This window comes from Aethina tumida, chromosome 1 (genome assembly GCF_024364675.1).
Source record: "Aethina tumida isolate Nest 87 chromosome 1, icAetTumi1.1, whole genome shotgun sequence".
NCBI lineage: Eukaryota > Metazoa > Arthropoda > Insecta > Coleoptera > Nitidulidae > Aethina > Aethina tumida.
Genome location: NC_065435.1, coordinates 43,536,881 through 43,563,006, shown reverse-complemented (window position 1 = coordinate 43,563,006; position 26,126 = coordinate 43,536,881). Strand labels below are relative to the sequence as shown.

Sequence of the window (26,126 nt, the reverse complement as noted above, 5' to 3'; positions counted from 1 at the left end):
ACGAATGAATTAAATGACAGTACTTGTCAGAAAATTAATGTTGCTTAGCAAATTTGTCCTTGAGTTGTTTAATTGAAATAATGCAATTTTAGATTTGTATTATTTAGTATATTTAGTATTTAATACCTCCTTTCTATATCTCCCATAAAATTATTCAATTCTTCTTGGGGAATAGTGGCCCAAGACGGCGGAATTACAACTCGAAGCTTTGGAAGAGTATTAGGGTGGGATTGATGGGTTAGAAGAGGTAATCTCATGGGACGTTGTAAGGTCTCAATGCCCAGGGTTTCGGGCTGATCAACCACAATACCTCTATGATACCGACAAGCATTAATGGAAACAAAACAAAGAGGAAAACAAAGTTGAACATTTAGTAATATATCATTAACAACCTCCCTTGGGTATAATTCTGTAGAACCAATAGGATAAATTCTTCTTAATACCAGGGAACCTTCTTGAATTGGGTACAGGTATCTGTAAGCCCGTATAAATAATATATCACTATTAATTTCAATAATTTTATAATTTAATATTACTTAAAATATAGATGACCAAAATAATTAAACTATAGTTAAATAACTGTGAAATTATTAAACAGGTAAAACTTATTTACCTTATTATTTAATTAACATGGTTATTAAACTTTTTAAAGTGATTTATTGTGTACCATATTCATTAAAAATTAATAGGTCCCCACTTGATAGAATGTACCTTAACAATTAATTAAACAAATAGAAACTTACAACGCTTAATTTATACATCTTAAAAGAATCGCATTAGCAGAGCGACGTGTAAATATAAAATTAAGTGAAACTTGTCCTCGATCATCTTTAACGGCAACTGGGTCACACTTCTCACATATTTTTGGTCACAATATGAATAAAAAAATCCATTATATATTTATTGTTTTTTTAACCTTTTATAAATTTTTGTATTGTTTCAAAGTCACTATTGTCTAATTATCTACAATAATCACTTTTTTAGGAATATGAGAATATTCAACGAATTACATTAAAATCTGGAACGCCGTCCTAATAATTATATAGAAAATCATTACAATACTTAATAATATTTAAATTTTTATTATATACCTTAATTTGATATATTTTGTGTAAAATGATAACTTTCTCTTTAAATATAATAAAATTAAAATTCCATTTAAATACTTACAATTTTATTATAAAAATAATACAAATTATCATACACTGTACAAATTATTTTGGTCTTCTCTTGGAAAAAGAACACCAAAATTTTTAACTTAAACCTAAAAATTCACAAGACAATAAAGCGATAAAGATGAATTGTTTTTAAAAGTCTATTCGAAGCATGTAGAAAGATTTGGCGACTTTTAAAAACTCGTGAAAATGAAAAAAATAATTTAATGAAGGAAGTGTGTTAATGTTACATTTTTAAAATTCATCTGTTACCATGATATAGTGCTTAGGAAATTAACATTAAAAAGTTTAGCCGTGCAATACTAATTTAAATCATACACATTTTTTTATGCAACAATATATTAAATATTAAAATATTTAAAACCTCCGTTTAATTAATTAATTAACTTTCATACAGTAAAATTGCATCAGTCAACAGAAGACCATTCTTTTATTAATATTGCACAGCCCTGAGCTTATAATTTTAGAATTGCATCCAATGTTACATCATGGCAACAGAATTTGCAAACCGCTGGAATAACCACAACTAAAACCCGATTTCAAAACGCAAAATGGCAAACTACGAGCGTCCAGTCTTGCTGTATCCAGATTCGATCAAAACTTTGTTCTCCTTTGGATGAACTCTGCTCTCTGACACAATCATGTCGTCGTGGTTCAACGCCCTACCAGAGAAGTCGACGAAACTTTCGAGCTGTTCAGAAGCTTCGGTGTCCAAGTCGCCCTGCATCGGATCAATGATTGGAATTTTAGATTCGTCAAATTCGGAAGCCTCCCCGTTCAAGTCCGACGTCTCGAAGGTGTCCTTGCGGTCAATTTCTCCGGTGTACGGAACCCTAGTTTCAATTCTGTTAGAAGCAGCAACTGTGGATTCAACTTCGGCATCTTTGTCGGCGTTGGCTTCGGCTGCGTCCACGAATGCGGAAGACAGTTCGCCGCTCAGTTTGCTCACAGTTTGGGTGGACACTTCGTACATGTAAATCTCTTTGTCTTCTTTTTTAGCTCCTGGTGCCCTATTAAACAATCTACTTAGTACGGTTAAAAAGAAATTGTACGAACAAATAAAATTTCTATAATAAATAAAATCTTACCCAGTTACAAGAAGAATAACAGCTTGCTTGTCACTCCTGGTGCCGTTCTCGTTTTCTAAGAACTTCTTGTAGTTCTCCATGGTGGGGTTGTTAAGCAGAGTTTTCAACGCTTCGCCCTGGATGAGGTCTAACTCGTCGCTTGATTCGGCGTTTCTGGTTTTTCTTTGGGAAGAAAAATCGTAAGCGACAGGGGCTAGGATAACGACACTGGAGATTTTCTTGCCCTTGAGTTCGGGAACATCGGGTATTGGGAATTGGGTGCCGTTAACTTTCAGTGGAAGGTATCTGTTGTAGGAGTTGTCGTTTAATACGACGGGATCGACTTGTGTGGCTGTGCCTTTTACGTATGTTTCTTGGACTTTTTGGCCTTGATCGGTTTCGGGATTGTAGTGAACGACTTTCATTTCTACACCGGGTTTTGTTTTTACTTCTTCCACTTCTGAACCAGCTGAATCTAAGTCGAAATCTTGCTGTGAGACTGCTTTGCCATCAGTGTTGACTACAGATGGTACCGGTTCGCTTTCAGCACCGATTTGGGAACCACCGCCGGCTTGGTAGAAGTTGGCCAATTGGTCTGGAGGTAAAGCGGACAGAGGAATGTCTCCAACCTTGTCGTAATCTAAGATCGAAATGTCGGCGTTGTTCAAAATACCTGAAGACAACAATTGTGCTCTGAGATCTTCGGGAACTTCATCAGGCAATTGAGCTTCTAAAATCTTAGGATCCTTAGTTGTAGTTGAAGGTGTGGCAGGCTCTTCCGTTGTTGTCGTTGTCGTGGCTGAAGTGGTACTCTGATATATAATTCTTTGAGTTGTGCTTGGTTGTCTCGTTACAGGTCTGGGTGTAGAATAAATACTCTGTTGTTGATAGTTTGGATTTTGTTGAATTTGAACATTTCCATGTTGGTAATATTGTTGCAAGATTTGTTGCGTGTTACTTTGTTTAGTACTTTCACTGTATTGCTTAGCATCTTGAATTTGACTGTTAAATTGAGCGTTGCCTCTTGATTCAACATTTATATTCTGAACTCCACTGCTGTATTGTGGTTGAATCTTTTGTCCAAACTCCTGGGAAGACAGTTGCGCCTGAACGTTGGTATTTTGAGTCTGTTGAAGTTGCGGAATCTGTAACTGATTACTATTTTGCTGACCTAACAAGTTTGGCTGAGACTGAAGTGGAAGGGTTTGTGGTTGTTGGCTGCTTCCGGGTTCAATTACAGAGAAATGAGTTTCATACTTGGGCAAAGCTTGAATCAGCTCTCCGCCAGGTGGGATAGCATTTTGGGCGTGTTGAAGGTTCAACAAATGTTCGTTTTGTTGATTATTTTGGAATTGTTGCTGGTTCAGGTTGTTTTGTTGGAATGTATATTGCTGTTGTTGCTGTTGCTGCTGGTGAGTTTGTTGCAGCTGTTGCTGTTGTTGTAATTGCTGCTGTTGTTGTTGCTGCTGATGTTGCTGTTGCTGCCTCTGTTGTTGAATTTCTAATTGGCTTTGATGAGACGGTTGTTGACTTGGATGGCTATTAAATACATTTGATTGCTGGGGTAAAGGCAATTGTAAATGAGTAGGGAAAGTAGACAATTGAGTTTCAGGCCTAAATTGAATCCTTGATGAATCTTGTGATGGCAACTGTTGATTGGACTGACCGAATTGTTTGGGTGGCTGACTAATGGATTGATGATGAATTTGTTGAGTTGGCTGAGGTGGTGATTGAGATGGATGATGGGCGAAAGCTGGTGCTTGCGATGGTCCAAAAGTAGGCTGACTGCCTTGGAAACCTTCAGTTTGATGATTTGGATGGAATGTTGGTTGAGATGGTCTGATTTGATCGAACGGTTTGTAAGGAACCGGTTGTCTTGGGGTTTGGAAGGTTGGTGGTGGTGGGTTGGAAGGTCCCGTGGGGAATTGAGGGTAAGGGCTGCCGTTTGGAGGGAATTGTGCTGGTGGTGGTGGTGGTGGGGGTCTGTTGAATGATGGTCCGTTGAATGATGGGCTTGATGGTTTAACGTAAGGTGGTGATTGGAATGGATATTTGCTTGGCGAGGAGAACTGCGGAGGTGGTGGTGGTCTACCGAAGGATGTAGATGGTGGTTTGAATTGTGGTGGTGGAGGGGGTGGTGCGTTAAATGGCCTATATGCTTGTGGTGCTCTTTGTTCTTGTCTGAAGTTGTTATTGGGTGATTGGAAATTGAAGTTCGGTCCTGGACCAGGCGCTCTCTTTTGATAACTTGGAAAAGATGATAATTGTCTTCCTTGTGGGAATTGAACGGAATGATTTATTTCAGAAGCGTGTTGATGTTGGTGATGTTCGTCGGGTTTGTTAATTTGACGTTTGCTGTAGTCGAAACTTTCTTTTCCGAATGTTACTTTAATTCCACTAGGACTGTGGTACACCTCCGAGTCAGGTTTGATGATTGTTCTCAAAGTGGTACTTGGTGGTGGTGGCAGTGTTACGTGTTCTTGTTGGTAGTGGTGATGATGGTGGTGATCTTCCTCCTCTTCTTCATGAGGTACTTTTGGAGTAATAGCCGGAATTGGTTTATCATAAATAATACTGTCCTTTCCGTGTGAATTGGGGTTTTTCTTGTATTTGACGTAAAATACTTGAACTTCCTCCTTCTTCTTTTTTGGTGGTGGTGTGGTAGGTGGTGGTGGCAGGGTGACATTAGACTCTTTTATAATAATTTCGATAATAGGTTCTGGTTCTTTAATGAACACCGGTCGTTCGATGATTTTAGTCTTGTGTGGTCCGTAAATGTGTTCGCTGATGTGGTTGGTGTCAGTGGATAAATCGTTGAGGCCATCTGTATTTAGGGAGAAAATGTTAGTATCATATAAAGGATCTTTTTGTGAATATTGGAATAGAGGCTCCATTTGAACTGCATAAGGAGGTGGTGGAAGTGAATATGGTCTACCTTTGTGATACGACGATGAGTATGATCTAGGACCTGGAAAGAACGGTGGGTTGTGGTATGGAAGTTGGGATCCGGTGGATATTCTTCTGTCAGCTCGATAACTGTGCGGACCGGAATAATGGTGTGATATGCTGTATTCTAGGTTCCTTTTACCTCGTTCATCTTTCTTTTTGGGACGGTGTTCGTCTACGGCTAACAATGCTGTTATTAAACAGCTTGCTAGCACCTGAAATAGAAATTTTATTTTAAATTTTATTCAAGAATGCCGACGATATAAACCAAATTGTTTTGTAAAGAAATAGCATAAGGGAAATTGGGTTGATGCATTCATAAATTCACATTAAGATGATCCCATACCGGTTTGGATTAAGCTGTTAGACTTCCTCAATTCATTTTCTACACGAGTTACCGTTAATAAAAATCGAGTAATAAAACTTGTGTTGATGCGTCTAGACAAGGTTAAGGTATCTCCCACTAGAACTTAACGGTACCTTCGTCGGACGATTTCATACTTTTCCTGCTTTCGATTTCGATTGCTAAGTATGCGGATCTGCGTAGGTCATTTAGAAACCCGTAGAAATCCTGACCAGGCTACTGAATAACATATCTATTGGAAAATTCGTGATTCGCTTAATGTAATTACTGTATTGGGTCCCTGGAGAAAGCCAAAAGTGTTAAGACTCTTAATTGAATACAAGACAATATACTCTAGGAAATTTTGAAAATATAACATTCAGATAGTAGGTCTTGCCCAGCTTAATCTGACATTTCCGCCATGTGATGTCTTCAACCGTAACTGGTTACTTTGGTCGATAAACAGACATAATAATTGTAATCAAACCATTGTTCTGCATTGATAATTATTTTACTTAATTACAAAAATGTGTTATATCTTATGACCACAGTGATTTTCTGTTAATTACCTGAAAGATTATACGTCTGCAGGTACCACTTGCTACAAATTAAGTACTGCATGTTACACAATTAACATTTTAATATCTTAATCTGAATGTAAGTTAAGTCCCCGAAGCAAACGGTGATATTTAGCTAAGCAACAGACACATGCTTTATTTGCTCATTATGTGGCACAGGTGAAAGTTCAGGCTCATCAAGTTCCACGAAACACACGTTTCAAACAGCCCAAGCCCTGGGACCCATCAACGGTGCGCACACGAAATTGAATTAAATTTATTCCGGTGAGCAAAACGCACCGGCTTTGTCAATTCGACGTGCTTTCATTTCTTCGACGCAATTTCTTGCTGACATTGGCAATGAAGCTATAAAAGGTGAGGTGAAAATGTTTGTTAATCTCTCTTGACGCGATCGAAGAATGCTGTATCGAAAACCATTAACCACAATTGTATTTACGGTGTTTCACCGTGTTTTTCTAAGCGGATTTAACATCAAAGAAAAACCCTCTATATAGTGTCGTTTAGTTGAAACGAGTTGTTACCACAAGACGCGTTCCACGGCCGGTTTTCTTCGATTTAAATGCCAGTCATTTTCAATACCGAAATTGTTCGATAATCGGACAATGATTAACGGGTCATTTACAAGAACAATACCACGGAATTACCGAATAAATCGACCGCCGTTTATATCATATCCGCTTCAATAGATCACAGTGTTCTCCTGACCTAAAATATTAATATCATTTAAATGAGGTTTATTGACTTTTACCGCCTAGTTTGAAGCGTGAAAATGGGCATCGGAACAATGATACCTGATTATATGCTGAGAGATTTCTCAAGGTCATTTCACTTTGGCCTTGTGATGGATCAATTTTGGGTACGCACCAATGATTTCCCGAATCGGTTTTGTGGACGAATTTTACTTTCGTTGCGTCTATTACTGCAGTTTTTGTTTTGGTAATCAGTGTTGTAATTGAAACATTTCTTCGCTGTGGCAAATCATGTAACGAAACGAATCAGATTTGTATCAGGGCGATGGTGAAGTGTATTTTAAATCGTTTATATTGGAAACTAGTGTAAATTAGACATGCGAAACTTCTAGGTTTTACTTTTAAGCTTAATCACCGGCATTTGCTAATTAGTATTGTGTGGCGAAAGTATTTGGGCGTTGGCAATGCTATTTTTGTCGTGTTATGAAATGTCCAGTAGCAAATCTATTTGCAAAGAAGAATACGCTTATTATATTATAATGGAAATGTTTTGAATAATTACAAAGGAAGAAAGTGCTAACTTCTAGATGATCAAGTAAAAGTACCGTAATTACAAAGTGACATAAAAATTAAATTAAATTACAGGCAATAAACTGTTTAAATCAAACGAAATAAACACGTCGAACAATTTGATGAAGGTTTAAGAAAATGAGTTATTACCAAACATAAAAAACTAATAGTGGGGAACGATTGAGTTGCATTAGTTTTGTCTTCAATTACACGGTTGTAAAATTGGAAGATAAGGTAAGGCCTTCAATTAAGCCAGAAGAAGGAAGTGGTCTTGTAATTGGGCAACAACCAATCTTAAGACGCAAGTGTAAGAAAAAAAAGCAAAGTAAAAGCATTTGCAATTACAAATGAAAACCAAACAAACATAGCCAAAAATTTATCTCGCACTTTCATTTCATGTCATCACGACTATCTTATTCCGACATTACAGATGTAATTTTGCGGTAATTTTTAGAAACAATTTGGATGGAACCGTTGTCTTTAATTATACGAAAGTGACACGTCTACTTCGAGTCTTCTAATTTGCCTTAAACATTTTTTTAAACATAAACGACAACTTTCACCGTTAATGATTAAACTTCTGCTGGGCGGGTCGTCTCGTAAAACAAGTTTAAGACCTCTATTATTTTACGTCTCTCGTTGTGAATATAAAATGACCGACGACAATTGAATTGGTGAAATTTTTGATACTTGCCTCAACACGTTTTCGAGGAAAAAATTATAGGTGTTTCAGTTTCTAGGATTTATTGCCAATCCAGATAAGTGTTTTACCGTTCACTATGACCTACTGAAGTTGAAAAAAACGAAGAAAGCATAAATACCAAGGTAATTAAACTGAATGTTGCTAAATCGTTATTTACAACACCTAAGATTTGGTTGGGAGCTAAATTGATAGGTCCAAATATAGAATTTTCTTGCAGGCAATGTTTGCGATTTGCATAATGATTTGATTTTTAGTAATACCACTCACAATACGTCCGAAGATCTTCCATCAACTTTCAGTTATTTCTTAATAGATAGAGAGCGATCTTCTATTCACGTTTCATAAATTGTCGTTGCTAATCCACTTATGCCCAAAGAAAGTTTGCTGTTATAATCGATTTTGTTTAAATATGTAATCTGATTGCCATTGAAGGATGATTGACTAATACCAGTAAACAAACAATAAACATTTCCAATTTCTCTACATTGTTTGGCTTCTGTGTTATGAATAATTAGTGAAGTGGATGATGATTAGTAACACAGAATTTCTCCGTTTTTGTTATTTAATTAATCAATTTTTGCCAATTAGCATTGTATTGTTTACTTATAAATTTAATTAACAATGTATGCATAAAGCCATAAATGTTTCATTGTTTTGGGAGTTAAAATAAATATAAATATTTATTACTTATAGCTGATTTTTGTACTTTCTGGTTTGAATCCTCCGGTTACTTCCATAAAGTTGGATAGAATTTTTCAAAAATCATAAGATTTAGATCTCAATAGAAAGCTAAACCAGTTTAAATGGACAATAACACATAATTATGTTAAAATTAATGAATGCTTTTCTAGCAGGCTGAAACTTATTGAAACAAATTGAGCCATAACTGTATCTTAAAATCTGCAAGGACTTTCACATTCCTTAAACAAAGAGTTATGATTGTTTGTCACCATTTAACCGTATGATCTTTAATTTATATACGTAACAAGTCTGAACGAGATATCGGAGTAATTTTAATTAAAACCCTGTCGTAATGATTATGCAAAACGTTTAATAAGATCTTCCACAAACTCGTCAACGTTCCCTTTCGATTGAGCACCGAAAACAACGACGATTCATACGAATCCATCGCAAAGACAAATTACTTAAGTTCCGGAACTAATAATATTATCAGGAATTTGCATTAATAAACCCGGTACAGATTCACGCCGGACTTATTTGCAAACTAATTAATACAGAATTGGGGTGATCGATTGATCTAAGTAGTAAGTGAGCTGCATCACCCCGTAATTTATTTATGAATTCCGTTTCAATTTCTTCGCGCGTCAAGGAGAAATTGATATGGTATAATTTGTCGGATGCTGATGAGTACGGTTATATGCTCTATTATATAAATTTCTGGTTGGGACTTTCACTGGCGAGTTTTCAATGGAGATATTCGCACGGGGGATAATGCCAATAGATCAGGTCGGTAATTGCAGTTGTGGAGCTGTGTGTAAAACAGTCATAAATTATCCAGGTTCGATTTAATGGTCTCACACGTTGAATCGGATAAGAGCATTTATTTAATTGTATTTGCTTCACTTTAAAAGATTTATATAGACAGGGTGATTTTTTAATCTGGTAATATGCTAATACTAGAATTAGTATTCCTTTGCCCACTTCTCAGGTGGGACAGGGGTAACTTTAAAAATCTTACGTTGCCCTACTGACAAATTCAAACATACACACTAGTAAGTTATTAACTGTCATTTGAAATATGCCTTAATGAGTGGATTGGAGAAGAATGGCACCAAGTTCAGATAAAAGATGACGAGACGAAAAAATGAATTTCTTACAGTACAGTTAGTATGTTTAAGACAAATGTTACCTACGTATTTTTAGCCACAAAATTCGAATAAGATTTTAAACTTGCCCCCTGTTTGTTTGAGAAGAGGAGGAGGATTACTAATTTTAGAACCAAAGTATTTCATATCGTTGTGTTTAATAATCAAGATACTTGAAAATTCAATTTTAATTAATAAAATCATTCACATACTCTTGACCTCAAAATAGACCTATTCGACTCAATTTACCTATATACCAATATACTTCCTAAGGTATTATAATATATCTCGGAAACTACCAAAGGTAGAATAAAGAAATTTTGTCCAGTTACGTAACTTTTCATGTCTAACAAAGTGGGTTTAAAATGATTTAAAAATTTTAATAGAGGAGTGTTGGGAGGGGGTAAAGAGGAGGTTAAAAGTCCCCTAACTTTTTTGTATTGTAGTTTATTTTGACTGTGATATTACAAAATGAAATTTTAAGAGTTTTTGCCTAAAAATGGTCCTCTTGTTGAACTTCGATAGCATGCACCATTTCCAAGCAAAATCAATTTTGAATTTTTATCTCTAAAATTCTAGGAGATGTAATAATAATTATGTTTAAATCAAACACCTAAATATTAAAAAAATAAAAATTGATTTATTTTGTGAGATCAATTATGAAGAACATTACAGCAACTGGAACAACCTTTAAAGGCCTACATCTCTTTTAGGAAGCATATTGGTATATAAGTAAATTGGATCGAATAGGCCTTTTTAAGGTCAAAAACATATGTTTAATTTTTGGGGACTCCCTGTACATAAATTGTTATTTAATTAAATAAAATAAAATGAAATAAATGTATATATACTGAGCGTACTTTGAAGTTAATAATTTATCTATTCTTTAACACCGTAAAATGCCTCAAAGAAGATTTTGCCGATATAATTGCAATTTTTGAACATTGCAGTCTAAGACAAGAACAAATAATCCAAATGTATGATGTTTTATCCGTATTTGGATTGGCTTACCCCGTAACTGATACCATGAGTAAAACATAGTTCGAACTATTACTTTTGGAGGTGGTTCTGAAACAGTGTAGGGTGGAAACAGGTACAGAGTCCCCCATATTAAACCAAAGAGCTATGAGACTCACAACAAGGAAGGATCAATCAAGTACTGTTCTATTTTTTTAAATAGTAATTCATTTTGATATTTGAACGTTTGTGATTAAAAAAATGACTGTATGAAAAGTTTTATTGTCACAGTTATGTCTGCGCATAAAAATATTTAATTATCTGTATTAAAGGATAGTTATGGTATATTTACTATCTAAATAACCTTACTCTGGAACGAATATTTTATTGTTAATTTAGATGTCTTTTTTTGCAAATTATTCAGCCAATAATCATTACAATATAAAAAGCAATAATTTCGTTAATATCTGACATAAATCTGCTTTTCCCCGGCAAAAATACTTTTCCAATAAACAGTACATTAACCGTAATTGCCTTTACACTCCATTATCCCATTAATTCGAGTCCAGTTGTATTGAAACCAATCCACGTAGTTATTTGCAGTTAATTCATAAATAATAACGCCCAGATCGAACCAAGCCAACATAATGATCGTGCGAAATCAGTGGCATTCGATATTTGAATAACGACTTATCGAATCTAACGACCATAATCAACGAACACATGATCCAGATCGGTTTTGCTGCATTCGCCGATCCAAATGAGTCAATCCTAATGCCTCGTAGAAATTACACGCTCCTTTTACTTTTGCAACGATTTGTCTTACCTTTGGCACAAGGAAGACTCGCGTTGCATATCAGATTTGAAGACTCGCACTTCCTATTTTGCATCTGAATCATGTCAAGTTGTATAATGTAATCTCGATTCAGTCTGGTGAATGATTAATTACATAAAACGAAAGTAAGAAAGAAAGAAACAGCAGACAATGCGCACCAGATAATTGTAGCGATTTACTTCTTTTTTTTTTTTAAACTACATGGCTTTTCGGAACCGCGATGTTATCTCATCAAATTGAAGTTTAATTGTTTTAGTGTGTTTCGTGGTATCCGGCACGAAACTGGAGCGATTGGGTGGACGCGGCCAATTCGACGCGGATCGAAATGATTTATTTCATTTTTATTCGAGTCACGGCAAAATCAATTTATTATCTTGTTAGTGTAACCGCGAGTCATTATGTTACTTTTCCACATGACGGGACAACTAAAAAAAATTAATTTTGAGATTTTCGAAGGGGACTGGACATTAAGATTTCTCGTGTTAAAAAATGGGACAACTTGGACACGATATCCTCGTTTCGCAAATTTTATTATTATTTTGTTCAACTGTAAAAAACTAAAGAGTGTGTCAAAAAATATTAATGGATATATTTTTTTCTTTGAAATATTATAAAAAAATGACAAAACAGGATGAGAAAAATTTGTATAAAAAATATCACAAATATTTTACTTTGAATTTTGTATTAGAAAATTAGAAAATCAAATAAAAAATTGAAACCAATAATATATATATATATATATATATATATATATATATATATATATATATATATATATATATATATAAATATATTTTCCATTTAAATTTTATTATTTTATGTGCTTACTTTTTAGTATTAAAAATGGAGCAACTTGAACATTTTATGATTTTTATGTGCAACTGTAATTTACAACTTAAGTTGAGCTTAAGAATATAAAAAACTAAAGAAGTGACAAAAAATATGTTTTTCTTTAAAATATTATGAAAACAAACAAAAAAATAGCAAAGCAGAATGATAAAAAATGGAATAAAAAATATTATTAATATTGTACTGTTGTTTTGTATTAAAAAAATAGAAAATCAAACAAAAAATTGAAACCAATAAAAAATATAAATATATTTTCCATTTAAATTTTAGTATGTACTTTAAAATTAGATAAACAGAATAATAAAAATATTTAATAAAAAAATACAACTAATATTTTTACATTGAATTTTAAATTAGAAAATAAAACAAAAAAATGACAAACCAATACAAAAAGACAAAATTTGAAAATATTTCTCTTTAAATGTTAATATGTATTTAATTCTGGCAAAACAGAATGACAAGAAATTTAAAAAAAAATTATTAATATTTTACTTTGAATTTTATATTATAATATTAGAAAATCAAATAAAAAATTAAAATTAATAAAAAAAATATATAAATATACTTTCCATTTAAATTTCAGTATTTTAAGTACATACTTTAAAATTCTATATAAACTATTGAACTATTGGAAGTTTTTAAATAGCCATATGGAATAAAAAAAATGATTTATTTAAAAAATTAGAGAAACAGAATAATAAAAATATTTAATAAAAAAAAAATACAATTAATATTTTTACATTGAATTTTATATTACAAAATTATAAAATGGTAAATAAAAAAAACAAGATTAGAAAATATTTTTAACTTTAAATGTTGCTCAATATGGATTTTTTTAATAAATTGTAGTCGACATAAACTTATTAAAATATATTAGAAATATGAGTTGTACTGCTTCAATTGGATGCCAGTACTATAATATTTATGGTTTTTTCTGTTTTCTAAATTTATTCTTTAAAAAAAGCTATATTTTTTAATGTTCAAAATTATAGCCACTTTTTACTTTATAATCTTTCATTATTCTCTGTGAACTTAAATAGATTATTTACTAGTTGTTAATTATAATTATTTAATCATTGATGAAACTGTAAGAAAAATTATAATTCAGATTTATTAATATCGAGAGAAACAAGAAGTCTAAAAGTACATTTTATAAAATAAGAATATAGTGGTTTTTATAATACTGTAAAAAAACAATAGTAAATTAATACTATTTTAACAGATTACTTTAAATAAAAGAGTTATTGCTAAAAATTTAACATTTTGAAAAGTTGCTATAATAATGTCCACCACTTTATGTATGAAAAATACAAACGGAATGAAAAATAAAAAAATAATAAGCTTAAACAAAAAATAGAAATAAAATTAAATTAATACTTTTAATTTGAATGTTATTATTCATTTTTATTTTATAACCATGATATTTAAATATTTTTTGTCACGGATTTACATACCAAATGACAATTTTACGTATTCCATGGCAATTAGATTTGCAAACATCATTACACGGACATTTATTTTATTATTATCTTGGAGTGGACAAAAAATTTAACATTTGACCTGCGCTAAACGCAAATATTTATGCAAAAATATTCGACAACCGCATAAAAGAAAGTACACAACTGGCAAAATAAAAAAATATCCAAACAATTATGCGACTAGTTTTGTGTTTTTCGGTAAGTGATTGGATGAAAGTTGGATGCAAAATGTCGGTCATTGTATTTATAAACAAGAAACGGCCGAGTGGGAGACCCACTTGAATTACATAGGAAACCGATGCCAATTTGTTGCCGCAATCATTACATATTAATTGGTGTTTATTTTATTTTTAATTAATTGTTCACGTTCCTACGGTGCCGTTCCAGTCCCTGTTTTCGTATGTAAGTAGGCAAATCCAAAGGAAATGAAACCTTAGAATGGAAGATTGGAAATCTCTATTGGTGAATGCACTTAAATGCCATTTCATGCCGTAGTAGATATTAAAACTGAAGGAAATTATTTTTATTGACGTTCGCACATTTTAAATATTTATTATTGAAAGTTAAATATTAAGTTTTATTGTAATATATTTAATTTTTTGCCATTAATATTTTAATTAAATTCCCCACATAATGACGAGTAAAAGTCCATTTCACACCCGCAGTTGGATGCAATATGCACCGGTTATGCAATTTTAGCCGCATTCGTTACACAAGAGTCACAAGTTACACATACATATAATATTTATTATTAATAATTTTTGTTCCACTTAATCAAATTTATATAAGGCAAATCGATTAACTGTATTTTGTCGCATTCTTGTACCGACCAACATGAATATTAATGCAAAGAAAGGTAAAAGTTTTTGTAGCACGAAACTTTTGGAACGACAACAACAAACGAAAATAGAAAAATAAAATTATCATTTTCACACCTTTTTAAATTAGGCCTAACAACGTTACGAACGAACTTTTTATTTGGACAGTGAACTTTCGCCAAAACTCGATAAGTGTATAATAAATTAAACGATCTAACATAATTGAAGCAAATAAGACAAGATGCCTGCTCGAAAATGAATATTTCACCTGAGAAATTCCACACAATGATGGACGCGCACTCTTCCTCCAGGTAAAAGTGTCGGAACAGTGTTTCGAATTATTTAATTAGTTTTGTGTTTCAATGCTAATTTATTTTGCGCCATCGTTCCCATTCGCTAATCTTTGACACACATTCTTGTGGAAGATTAAATCGGCTTTTCCGTATTTGCCATGCAAATATGGTTTGGTAGAAAACAATTATTGCCGCATTCGGGCGAAATTGACGTCGGAATTCCTCGTTCGAACTAGGCTTTCACGTAAAAACTATCGTACCAATTGTATTTTTGAGCAAATTGACTTCGAAGGTGATTTATTGATTTTACTATTTACATTTTATGACGGTTACATTTGTAAATATTGACTATGTCTACCTCGAATATATTAAATTTCATAAGTTATTCTAATTTTATTGTTTATCCAACTGATTTTAATTGTAACATTAAAAAAAAAAGTAAATTAAAAAAGAAAAGAAGAAATATTTTCTATATTTTTTAAATTGGTTGTCATTTTTATATCTATATTTTTACAGTTTACAATTTTCATATTTAAGTGTTTAAATACCAAAATTTAAAGGGAAAACATTTTCTAATTTTATAAAATATTTTTCCTCTTAATTTTGCCATTTTAAACATTTAAATAAGAAAATTTTAAATTTAAATGATTGGAAAATATTTTCTCTTTAAATTTTGACTTTTTAAACACATAAATTTGAAAATTATAATAATTATAAAAAAATAAAATATAAAATATAAAAATTGTAACTAATTTTAAAAAAAAAAAACAAAAAATTTATATAAATTTTAGTATTTTAAATACCTAAAAATGAAAATAATCTTGAAAAAATAGAATAAAAAATAATAAAATATAAAACATAAAAATGCCAAAAATTTAGAAAACAATTTAGAAAATATTTTCTCGTTAAATTTTGACATTTTAAACACTCATATATGAAAATTATAATCTTCGAAAAATAAAATATTAAATAATAATATTTTCCCTTAAAATTTTGGCATTTTTAACATTTAGATAAGAAAATAGTAAAATAAAAAATAATTAAATATAAAATACATAAAAAATCAATTAAAAAAACTACATATTTTCCCTATAAATTTTGGTATTTTAAACATAACATAAACATAAAAATAAGAATCGTAAACTTAAAAAATGAAATATAAAACATAAAAATTACAATAAATTAAAAAAAAAAATTGAAAATATTTTCTCCGGAAATATTGACATTTTAAACATTAACCAATTAAAAAAATAGAAATATTATTTCTTTATGTTTTGGTATTTTAAACACCTAAATATGAGAAATATAATCCTAAAAAATAAAATATAAAATATAAAAATGCCAAATAATTTAAAAAATAAAGAAAATATTTTCTTGTTATATTTTGGCATTTTAAACATATTATTATAAATATTGTAAGCTTAAAAAATAGAGTATAGAATACAAAAAGACTATAACTAATTAAAAAACAAAAATTGTAAACTAAACAAATAGAATATAAAATGCAAAAAGGTTAACCAATTAAAAAATTCGTATTTTAAACACCTAAATATGAGGATTGTATCTTAAAAAAATATAAATGCCAATCAATAAAAAAAATTTAAAATATTTTTAAAAATATAAAAAAAATACTTTATATATAACTCCATTTCCATTAAAAAATAATGTGGTCATTTGGCACATATCAATTTTATGACAAAATTTAAATTTTTATATCGTTTTTATTCGACGGCCCATTCAAAAGTTAGAGGGAAGTTTTTAGAACTCACTTTGTATAATTAATATAAAAAATCGTACTATATTTTGCATATGAATTAAAATTTATCATTTTAGTTGTATTTTAAGAATTAAAAATATGTAGAATATTATTTTAGAGATATATAACATATATTAATTCACTTGAAACTTATGGCACATTCTGATTAAATATTAATAACATTTGAAATATTGATTTTTTTTATTTTAAAATTTAAAAATTATAATTTTTAAAAGAAATATATTTTCAAATTTTGCAACACAATTTTAATAATATTCTAATATATGTATATGAAAAAAAATCTAGTTTGATGAATTTAATTTTAAAATTTAATTGAGAATTCAGCGTTCCAAAATTTTCAATATACGCATACAAACATTTTTATAAATTTTATTTTCTTTTGTAAACACTAATTTTGTTTAAATTTTTAAAATATTTTATAAAAATATGCTGGCTAATTATTAGTTTTTCCTTATTTTTATTATTATAATTATTTTAAAAACCCAAAAAGAAAACTTTTAAGAATAAAAAATATTGAATATCTCTAAAAACTAAAATAAATAATTTTAATATAAATTTTTATGGTAAAATAGTTATTGGTCTTGTACATATAAAAAATAATGTTGATTATGCTTTAATCGAACCGAATCACATTTTCACCGGTAAAATCGACATAATTTTTACGAATTGATCCGCCGCACGAAGAACGCCCTTCACTTCCTCAATCGGTCCATAATCAATTTATCATCTCCTTTCACACATAATTAATCAATTATTCTCACTTACACAGTATTTAATCCACATTGTGCGAGTTCGTACCGAAAAAAAATAAAAAAAAAAACAACCAAAGTGGAACTTCACTATCACCGCAATTGGAACACTGTTACTATCGCTACTATTAAAAAAAAATAATCCGAAATATCAATTAGTTGTTCATCGCGGTCCAACTGAAGATAGACTGAAGACCGCCAGTGATCAACTGAAAAACGTTGGAAGAAGCTGCGATCTTGTCTAAGCGAAGAAGGGAAGGGGTCGCGCGATGCCGCCGGTATGTGGGAAGAAAGGGGCCCATAGAAAGTTGCCCTGCAGTTGGCTCGTTCGAGATACGGCCGGTGCCGCGGCGACATGTGTGAAGACGGTTCGGCAGGTGAATTTCGGCAGACACCCGGGCGATTTGGGACGCGTTTCGTCTTCTTTTTTTTCTTACGCACATCCGAATTTTTATTAAGAGAGTGCGACAGTTAATTAGCAATGTAACAATTATTTGTTCAGTCATCGGCGAATAATAATCTTTATGAGTGCTAACTAACTGTCGGGCTCTAGGAAAATTTCAGTTTACACACGACTAAATTTTTCTTGCGAAAGTGCCGTCTGTCACCGACGGTGAGGTGTGGTCACTTAACACAATCGCCATTCTTCAGTTTACGGGGATCGTCGATGACGATCCGGATGATTCGTCAGATGGAAGAAATTTATTGTCCTTTTTGAATTATTCAGTGACCTTAATGTACATAATAATCTGAAACAACAGAAGCCCGAATTATGTTAATGAGATGTGATGTCAAGATCATGGAGAATTTGAACTTTTTAACTTTTTTCACGGGCACCTATGCTATTGGTGACATATGTGTTCTTTATACATATAATAGTAGTTATAATTATAGCAACTTAGAATATGTTGAAAATGTGAGCTGTACTACTTAAATTAGATGACAGTACCTATAATATTATAGCAACTTTTTACTCTCTGTGAATTTAAATCGATTATTATGTTTATTATAATTATTTAGTCATTGGACGAAGTGAAACTGTTAAGAAAAATTATAATTCAGCCTTATCAAAACTGGGAGACATGGCTAAGAGTTTACAACTAAATAAATCAGTCGCTACTAGTATTATTAAAAAATTTGGAGAAACTGGCCAAGTGGTAGCTAGAAAAAAATTCTCTTACATCGAAAAATAGATAACTGGTTAATTCTATTGTCAAAAAACAATCTAACCTTATCGTCAACTGAAATTAAAGTCAACCAGGAAGAAATGAGACTTTGAAATTAATTCAAGGATTGTGAGAAGATGGTTAAACCCTGGTTACTTAAGATCACATTCACTAGAGCACAGAACAGAGGAGACGAGTAGTTTTTAGAGACGAGCCCAAATTTAATTTACAAAAAAATGATGGTTCTCCGTATGTAAACAGAGACAGAACTATACAAAAAGCTTGTTATACCCATTTCACTGTGGGTATAACAAACTTTTTGGTGGTGGCAGTTCAATTATGCAGTAAGGAAGCTTCAATTCTTCTGGCATAGGCCCTCTTAAACTGATTTATGTACAGAGATATATTAAACAACAATTTTCTTCCATATACTGAAGAAAGTCTTAATTAATGTGTTTCAACATGAAAACATCTCAAATTCAAAGTGACTGATTGGTTCAAAGACCAAAGGATCAATGTTTTGTCTTGCCTGTCCTAATATCCAGACAATTGGACATAAAAATGTTACAAATTTAAGTGAACACTTTTCAAGATGTTTGAAGGAATATGGACTATATTTGGAAAATGATCCAGTCTATGTCACGGAGATAGATCAATAATATAAAACAAAAAAAGTACTAATGTTATATTAGATAACATAGATTTAATTTTTAAAAATCCCTTCAAAATTAATATATATTTATGGCAGGCTCAATTAAGAAAAATATGTATAAACATTTTATAGAATATGAATATGTTAGTTTTAATGATACTGTATACAACAATAATAGAAAGTTAATATTATTTTAACAGTTCATATTAAATAAAAGAGTTATGGCTAATATATTTAACATTTTGAAATGTTACTATAATAACTACAGTATTTATTATTTTATAATGAAGTTCTTAACTGTTATGTGCAAAAGAAACATAATTGTAACAAATTGCGATTTAAATAAATAATTTAATGTCTATGAAGAATTATAATAATAGTAATAATTTATTTAACCAAGCCATAACATTATAAAAAATTTAATGCAGACTAAAATATTATGATAGTAAAAAACAATTTTCAACAATATACAGGAGGAACGAACAAAATTCAACGAAGTGTAACTCAAAAACTTTTTCACAAACTGAAATATATCACTAATTATATTTTTTTTTTAATTATTTTCAATTAGTAACGTATTGAACTTACTGACTAACTGACATAAACCTTGCTATTAGTTTCAGGAACATAAAAAACATCATTATTTTTAATGACATAGCTATGATTGTCTGAAACAATATCACATCATAAAATTAAATACCTCGAGCATTAATTTAATAGGTGTATATCTGTAACATCTGAAAATACATAAATTATATTCACAATATTTATAAAGAAAAAAATGAAATTCAAAATAAATGACAGAAAATGCATAAATTCAACAAAAAGTTTCACTTGATTCTAATTTAAATAATTCGCAGATTATAGAAACATAAAATGCATTATGAAAACTACTTTTAATAATAATTTGATAAATATAAATCAAATAAATGCGAAAATATTCAAATATTATGTAAACTAAGAAAAGTTTAAGTCAATGATATAACGTAAAATTCACTTTTTCTCATTAATTCCGTTAATTTTACTTTGATCTTGATGAAATTAAAGCGGCGTACGCATAATTTTTTCAAAATACACACATAAATTTGAATAAAATTGTACGAAACGAATGTATGAATGTACGAAAATATCATTAATGTAATTATAAAAAAGCAACATGAATTTTAAAATGGAAAATTGCATACGCCATTTGAAAATTAATTAAATAAACATGAAACATGAATGTTGCATGCATAATAATAAAAGTCATTTTTTTATGATGTATTTTATGCAAAAACTTCATTAAATGTGCATCGTGTTTTTTGTATTTATATAATTTTTAATTAAAAATTTAAAGCCCGGCGATGTTTCAGTTTTGTCACAACTTTCACCTCAATACAAATAATAGTCATCGGTTTTAAAATGTTGTTGTGAAAAACTTTAGCACGTCAGAAAATTTACAACGTTAATTAAAAATTCACAACAATTTTGCAATTTGGATGCACGGACATTTAGTACTGATGTTTTATTGAGTAATGGAAGAATTTTGCAAGATACACTTGTTAAACAAAATAGTATCGTGTCGTAACGTGTAAAATATCAAATAATCAGGGTTAATTCGCACGCTTGCATTGCAAATCTATTTTTATACCGTTATTAAACCTGTAATGATTGATGGGATTATTTGCAGATAACCGATCAATTCCCCGAAATAAACTGAACCAAAAAACTTGTGTGTGGAAGTTATTTTTTTAATATTTTTTTAGTGAACTTTCTCCCGTAAAAAAAAGCGAACACAAAAAAAATTTGTCCTTTCATTTCACCAGGAAAGTATCGGTAACAATAAGTTTTTATATGCACATTCTTCAAGATTATAAAGTTTCGATTTCCTCAGTAATTATTCCGCATTGAACTTTATTTGCAGACACTAATCCTTATGTAAGACCATCTGTTGTCGCTTGAAAATTGTCAACCCGATTTTTATTAGAAAAAAAGCCATTTACCATTCCATTAAGCAACGTTTCTTAAATTATGTAATCCATCTTTTATGTTAGTTTTTGTTACAGAAAACGCATTAACTAATACTTAAAGATAGCGTGTCATTCGTTTTCTGTAAGAAAGATGAAGATGTTGTAATTTAAAGTAAACACACACACTCATCAGTTTTGTTACACGCTATTTAAAATAGATTTATTTAATAAAGGCAAACACATCTTCAAACATTGTGTTCCGTTCAATGCCCCACAACTTTACCGGGGATACTGAGTGGGTTTACATGTGCAGCCCTTTCGTGTTTCAGATAATTAAGTAAAAAAAATAAGTTGAACCGTGCTGTTCGAAAAACTATTATTACGAGTGTAGTGCAGTCAAACCGACTATTAATTTTAAATTTGAGTAATTCAGAGGAACTTGTCAAAGGCCCTGAGACCACAATGTGTTTTGTTATTTCATAACGTACCGTTTAATTAATCAGTTAATTAAATTGTGTTCCAGCTTTATAAAATTAATTAAAGTAATAAGCACTCTACGAAAAAAAATAGCCATAATCTTGTACTAAAATTAGTACTCCTCCCCCTTCCCATAAGTGAATCAGGGAGTAACTTAAAAATGTTAAATAGAAATTATTTTATTTTTTCATATAAATTCGAATGTGAAATAACAGATAGGGTTTCTTAATTATTATTTCAAAGCAACCCTTGTCCCACCTGTGAGGGGTATTAGTTTTAGTTCTAGTATATATTCCGTGTAAAATATCTAAACATTTTTATATAGCTATCTTTGTTTATATGGTTTTGAAATATTTTTTTAACAAATTGTATCGAGGACCAATTAATAGCCAGCACAAGGCCCAGATCTCAATCCAATTGAAAACCTTTGGGATGAAACTGATCAGAAAATCCATGCAAAAGCACTGTCAGATTTGAATAAATATTACGAAGAAGTTCAAAATCAGTGGAAAGAAATATCGAACGATTCTATTAAAATCTACAGAAATCAATAAAAAAAAGGTGTTTAGAAGTTATTAAAGATAATGGGTATGCTGCTAAGTACTATAATAAAGGAAGGCTAAATGTACTTAAGGTTGTTTTATTTTATAGCTGTTCTACCTTTGACCCTTGATGTAAGTTTGAGCTAAAAAATCACCGTGTATAGTTTAACATCAGTTTCTAATAACGAAATAACATAACTAATTCGCAATTATCTATTCTTAATTATGTTCATTAACTAGGCAGTGAATATCAAACATAATAAAACTATGAAATAAAATTAAATTAGCATTTGATCAACTAAAAACATTTTATTATAATTATTATATTAAATATTTTAAAGACAAGTTTGAGTGACACATTCATAAAACATTTTACTTTCTTTCGAAATGTTAATTACTTTATTTTTAATGGAATCTATTTAATCTTGAAATTTATTACCACGCACGCCATATAAAACAACTAAAAAAACAAGCAGTGAACGGTGGGCGTCAATTTAAATATTTCAAAGGGCTCCACTACACACAATATATTACATCGTTAATGAATACGGGATTAGATGTAAAAAAATACTCTTGTACAAGCCGGTTTTTTTTTTATTTTACGGGCATTATAAAAATTAAAAATGTTAAAAAAGAACTTGAAGTGGGTATGTTCGGGATAGTTTTGTAATTAAAATATTAGAGGTACAACAAATTGGTAATTGGTTTTGGGTAAATTGAGCCATGACTTGCAAGGGTCCATAACTTTTTTACTTAATGTGAACTGTAATAATAATAATATTAATTTTCTGTTATCTTTTATACTGTATTATAAAAACTACCATATTCATATTTTATAAAATGTTTGTACATATTTTTTTGAAACGAGACTGACATGAATATAGCAACATTAATTTTGAAATTGTGAATTTCTTGCCATTGCCACCCAGATCTTCAGACCTTTCCCCAATGGAACATGTGTGGGATATGGTGGAGCCACCCTTTTGTGAGAAGTACAAATGTGAATGGAAAAAATGCATTTTGAGTGACATCCGCGGACTTAATTCACACTAATTTTTCAATAATTTAGTAACAATTTATCTGTAGTTATTACTTTTCTGGTTTCCAAGAAAACCATCTATGATGCTTTTGAAAGACTGTCACACTGCAGATTCTTTCTCCGAAAAACATTGTAAAATATAATCATTATTCAATAACTCTCTGATGAGGACCAACAAATGTTTATTCAGAGCCTTGACAAAGTCTTTGAAAAGACCTAGTTTTATCAGGAGTGGTGTAACTAGAACTTCATTTGGATCAACTAATGGTTTATTTGAAATATTTTGTTTTTCAGGAGAGTATTTTGTCCTTTGCGTACGTCAAAAAAGAACAGGAGCTAGTGGTTCAATTCTACCCACCCAAATTACTTAAAAAACATCCTCCTTTTTCCCAGTCTTTTTTTTTTAATTTTTAATCGACTTAAATTAACACTGAAATATCACAAAGTAAAAAGTTACTATAATTTTGTCCATTGAAGTACACAATTTTTAAAGAATAAAATTAGATTGACCAGTTGTCTAGTAGAAATAGCATCCAATTCTGTATGATCCAAGTATAAAAGAGGTACTGAAAGAAACGTGGAATATATTTTTATATTTCTAAAATGACTGTTAAGGGGGTTAACCTACTACGTTTTTAATTTATCAATTAAAGATGCGTTTAAGATTTAATTATAATTATTTAATCTTCTTGATATATCTTTTAAAAAATGATAGAAACACATTAAACATTGATAAAGATAAAACTCTGTTATTTCAATTTAGCTGAACAGAAGTAACTAAATTGCATCAAAGAAAGTTCTTTATCTATATTATTTTTAGCTCACACATAAATTATAATGTAAAAATTTGAATAACTAAATTGGGAATTTCCTCCGTAAATTGGACTTATCGAATTAAGGGACAAATATTTTATTCCAAAGATTTGAGTTATCAGGTAAAAATTAATAAAAAAGTTATTTTCACTCTAGACACTGTTACCATCCAATTTCGTTCGTGTTATCGAAGTTCGACTCGGTTTAATAAATCAAATGGGATCGTTAAAACAAATGGATCGGATGATTTTTAACGCCTTCAAACGTGAGCCAGGTTTTATTGTGTTTAAAACATAAAATTTACCCCCTGCGATTAAAGATAAAACTCATGAATAACAAAGCAACATAGTTCTAAAGTATATACTGGCCTTGTGTGTGTTGTGTGTATGTGATATATGTCCAGAACAATCTCCACAAATTACAAGATAAAAGAACATTCCGGTTTATTCAACGTTAGAAATTTATCATGTTTCTCACGAGATGACACAGGCCGTAAAATTTATCATACGTAATTTGAATACACAGGTGTCTACTTCTGTAGGTCACTATTACAGGTCATATGATTTATGTCGTTGCTCGGTTTATCTTGTAAATAATATGCCGTGCATGCGAGAAGGGTAACAAAGTGAACAAATTGGATTAATTAGTCAAATTTCGAACCGATGCAGGGTCCGGTTTCCCGGCAACATTATATACCGTTAATACAATCCACCCCCGGAGTTGAGTCGTTTTTTATTAATGAACGAACACATAAAATAGTGATTGATTGACTTTTACTGCATCGCACATTTCAACACATCTCAAGTTTATTGACCACTGAACAATCGCGTATAAATACAATTTTCCGTTACGGCAAAGCAATAAAACGCATTGTTCCAACGATAATTATATTGTGATGCGGCCAACATTAGTGAAATTAAAATGACTTTATAAATCGATGGTGCACTTTGTCATTTAACAATGTGATTTGCCTCGTGCTTTCACTGTGACTGATTGGAATTGTGTCTTCTCCGTGGCACTTTTGAATTCGTAAATTGTACCGGCACCGTATCGTTGGGAGCTCTTTTCGGACTGTCACAATCTTTCACCCGTCGAAGACGGACAGATAATTACTGACAAAGCAGCCGCACAATAAAATGATTGCAGTTTAATTCGATGTTTTTTATGTAAGTGTATAATCACTGTGCTAATGAATGGAATCGACGTATATTGTGGTGTATTTCGTAATACCACTTCCTATTTTATTATTTGATATTTGCGTCTAATCAGTGTTATTTCGCAAAGCGTCACGCCCATCGGGAGAAATGTAAATTTTTTTCGTGATTTTATTGCTCGGGAAAACTGAAATCAGATGCGCTGATGTTTGTTATTTCCGATTTTTAATTTACATATTTTCATAATCTCTGGTAACACGTAACGCAAAAGTAAACAAGCAAATGAACGGGTCGTTTGGGCTTTTTCCGTTTTGCAACGTAATCGGGAAAATTTCCAAAGTAGATTTTTTTATTGTTAATAATAATAACAAAAATAATAATTTTAATTAAAATTATACGAAATGTCAAAACACAATATAAAATTATACAAAAAATACGACAAAAATTAAAAAATAAAACAATTCAAATAAAAAAAAAATAAATTCAAATATTTTAAATAATTTAAAAAAATGAAACGAATAATCTAAATTGAAAATAATAATAATAAATTAAAATCGATAAACTAAAATAAAAAAATATATATTATATTTAATTCAATATTCATAAAATTTTGAAAAATTAAATTTAACAAATTAAAAATTGTTAAATTAAAAAAAAAAGAATTAAAAATTAAAAATAATA

The 26,126-nt window shown here is 30.6% G+C and overlaps 1 protein-coding gene across 2 annotated transcripts; it reads right to left on the bottom strand.

Annotated features, from left to right (window-relative positions):
• Positions 1 to 1,179: 1,179 nt before the first annotated feature.
• Positions 1,180 to 17,855, bottom strand: LOC109605160 (probable serine/threonine-protein kinase yakA). 2 transcript variants are annotated; one of them, XM_049961658.1, is made up of 4 exons: positions 17,670 to 17,855; positions 5,178 to 5,403; positions 2,264 to 5,066; positions 1,180 to 2,197 (listed from the first exon to the last, which is right to left on the bottom strand). In XM_049961658.1, the coding sequence occupies exons 1-4, from the start codon at positions 17,685 to 17,687 to the stop codon at positions 1,735 to 1,737; spliced, it is 3,510 nt and encodes a 1,169-aa protein (XP_049817615.1). In that variant the 5' UTR covers positions 17,688 to 17,855; the 3' UTR covers positions 1,180 to 1,734. The 2 variants fall into 2 exon arrangements, with proteins under 2 accessions (XP_049817615.1, XP_019877293.2); XM_020021734.2 differs by having other exon boundaries at positions 1,180 to 2,185.
• Between the last annotated feature and the right edge of the window lie 8,271 nt (positions 17,856 to 26,126).

Bases quoted from the DNA above. Each gene is read 5' to 3' on its own strand.
- LOC109605160 (XM_049961658.1), bottom strand. The intron at 5,067-5,177 runs GTAGACCATATT...CCCTAAATACAG, and splicing joins CTCATCGTCGTATCACAAAG to ATGGCCTCAACGATTTATCC. The intron at 2,198-2,263 runs GTAAGATTTTAT...CGTACTAAGTAG, and splicing joins GTTATTCTTCTTGTAACTGG to ATTGTTTAATAGGGCACCAG.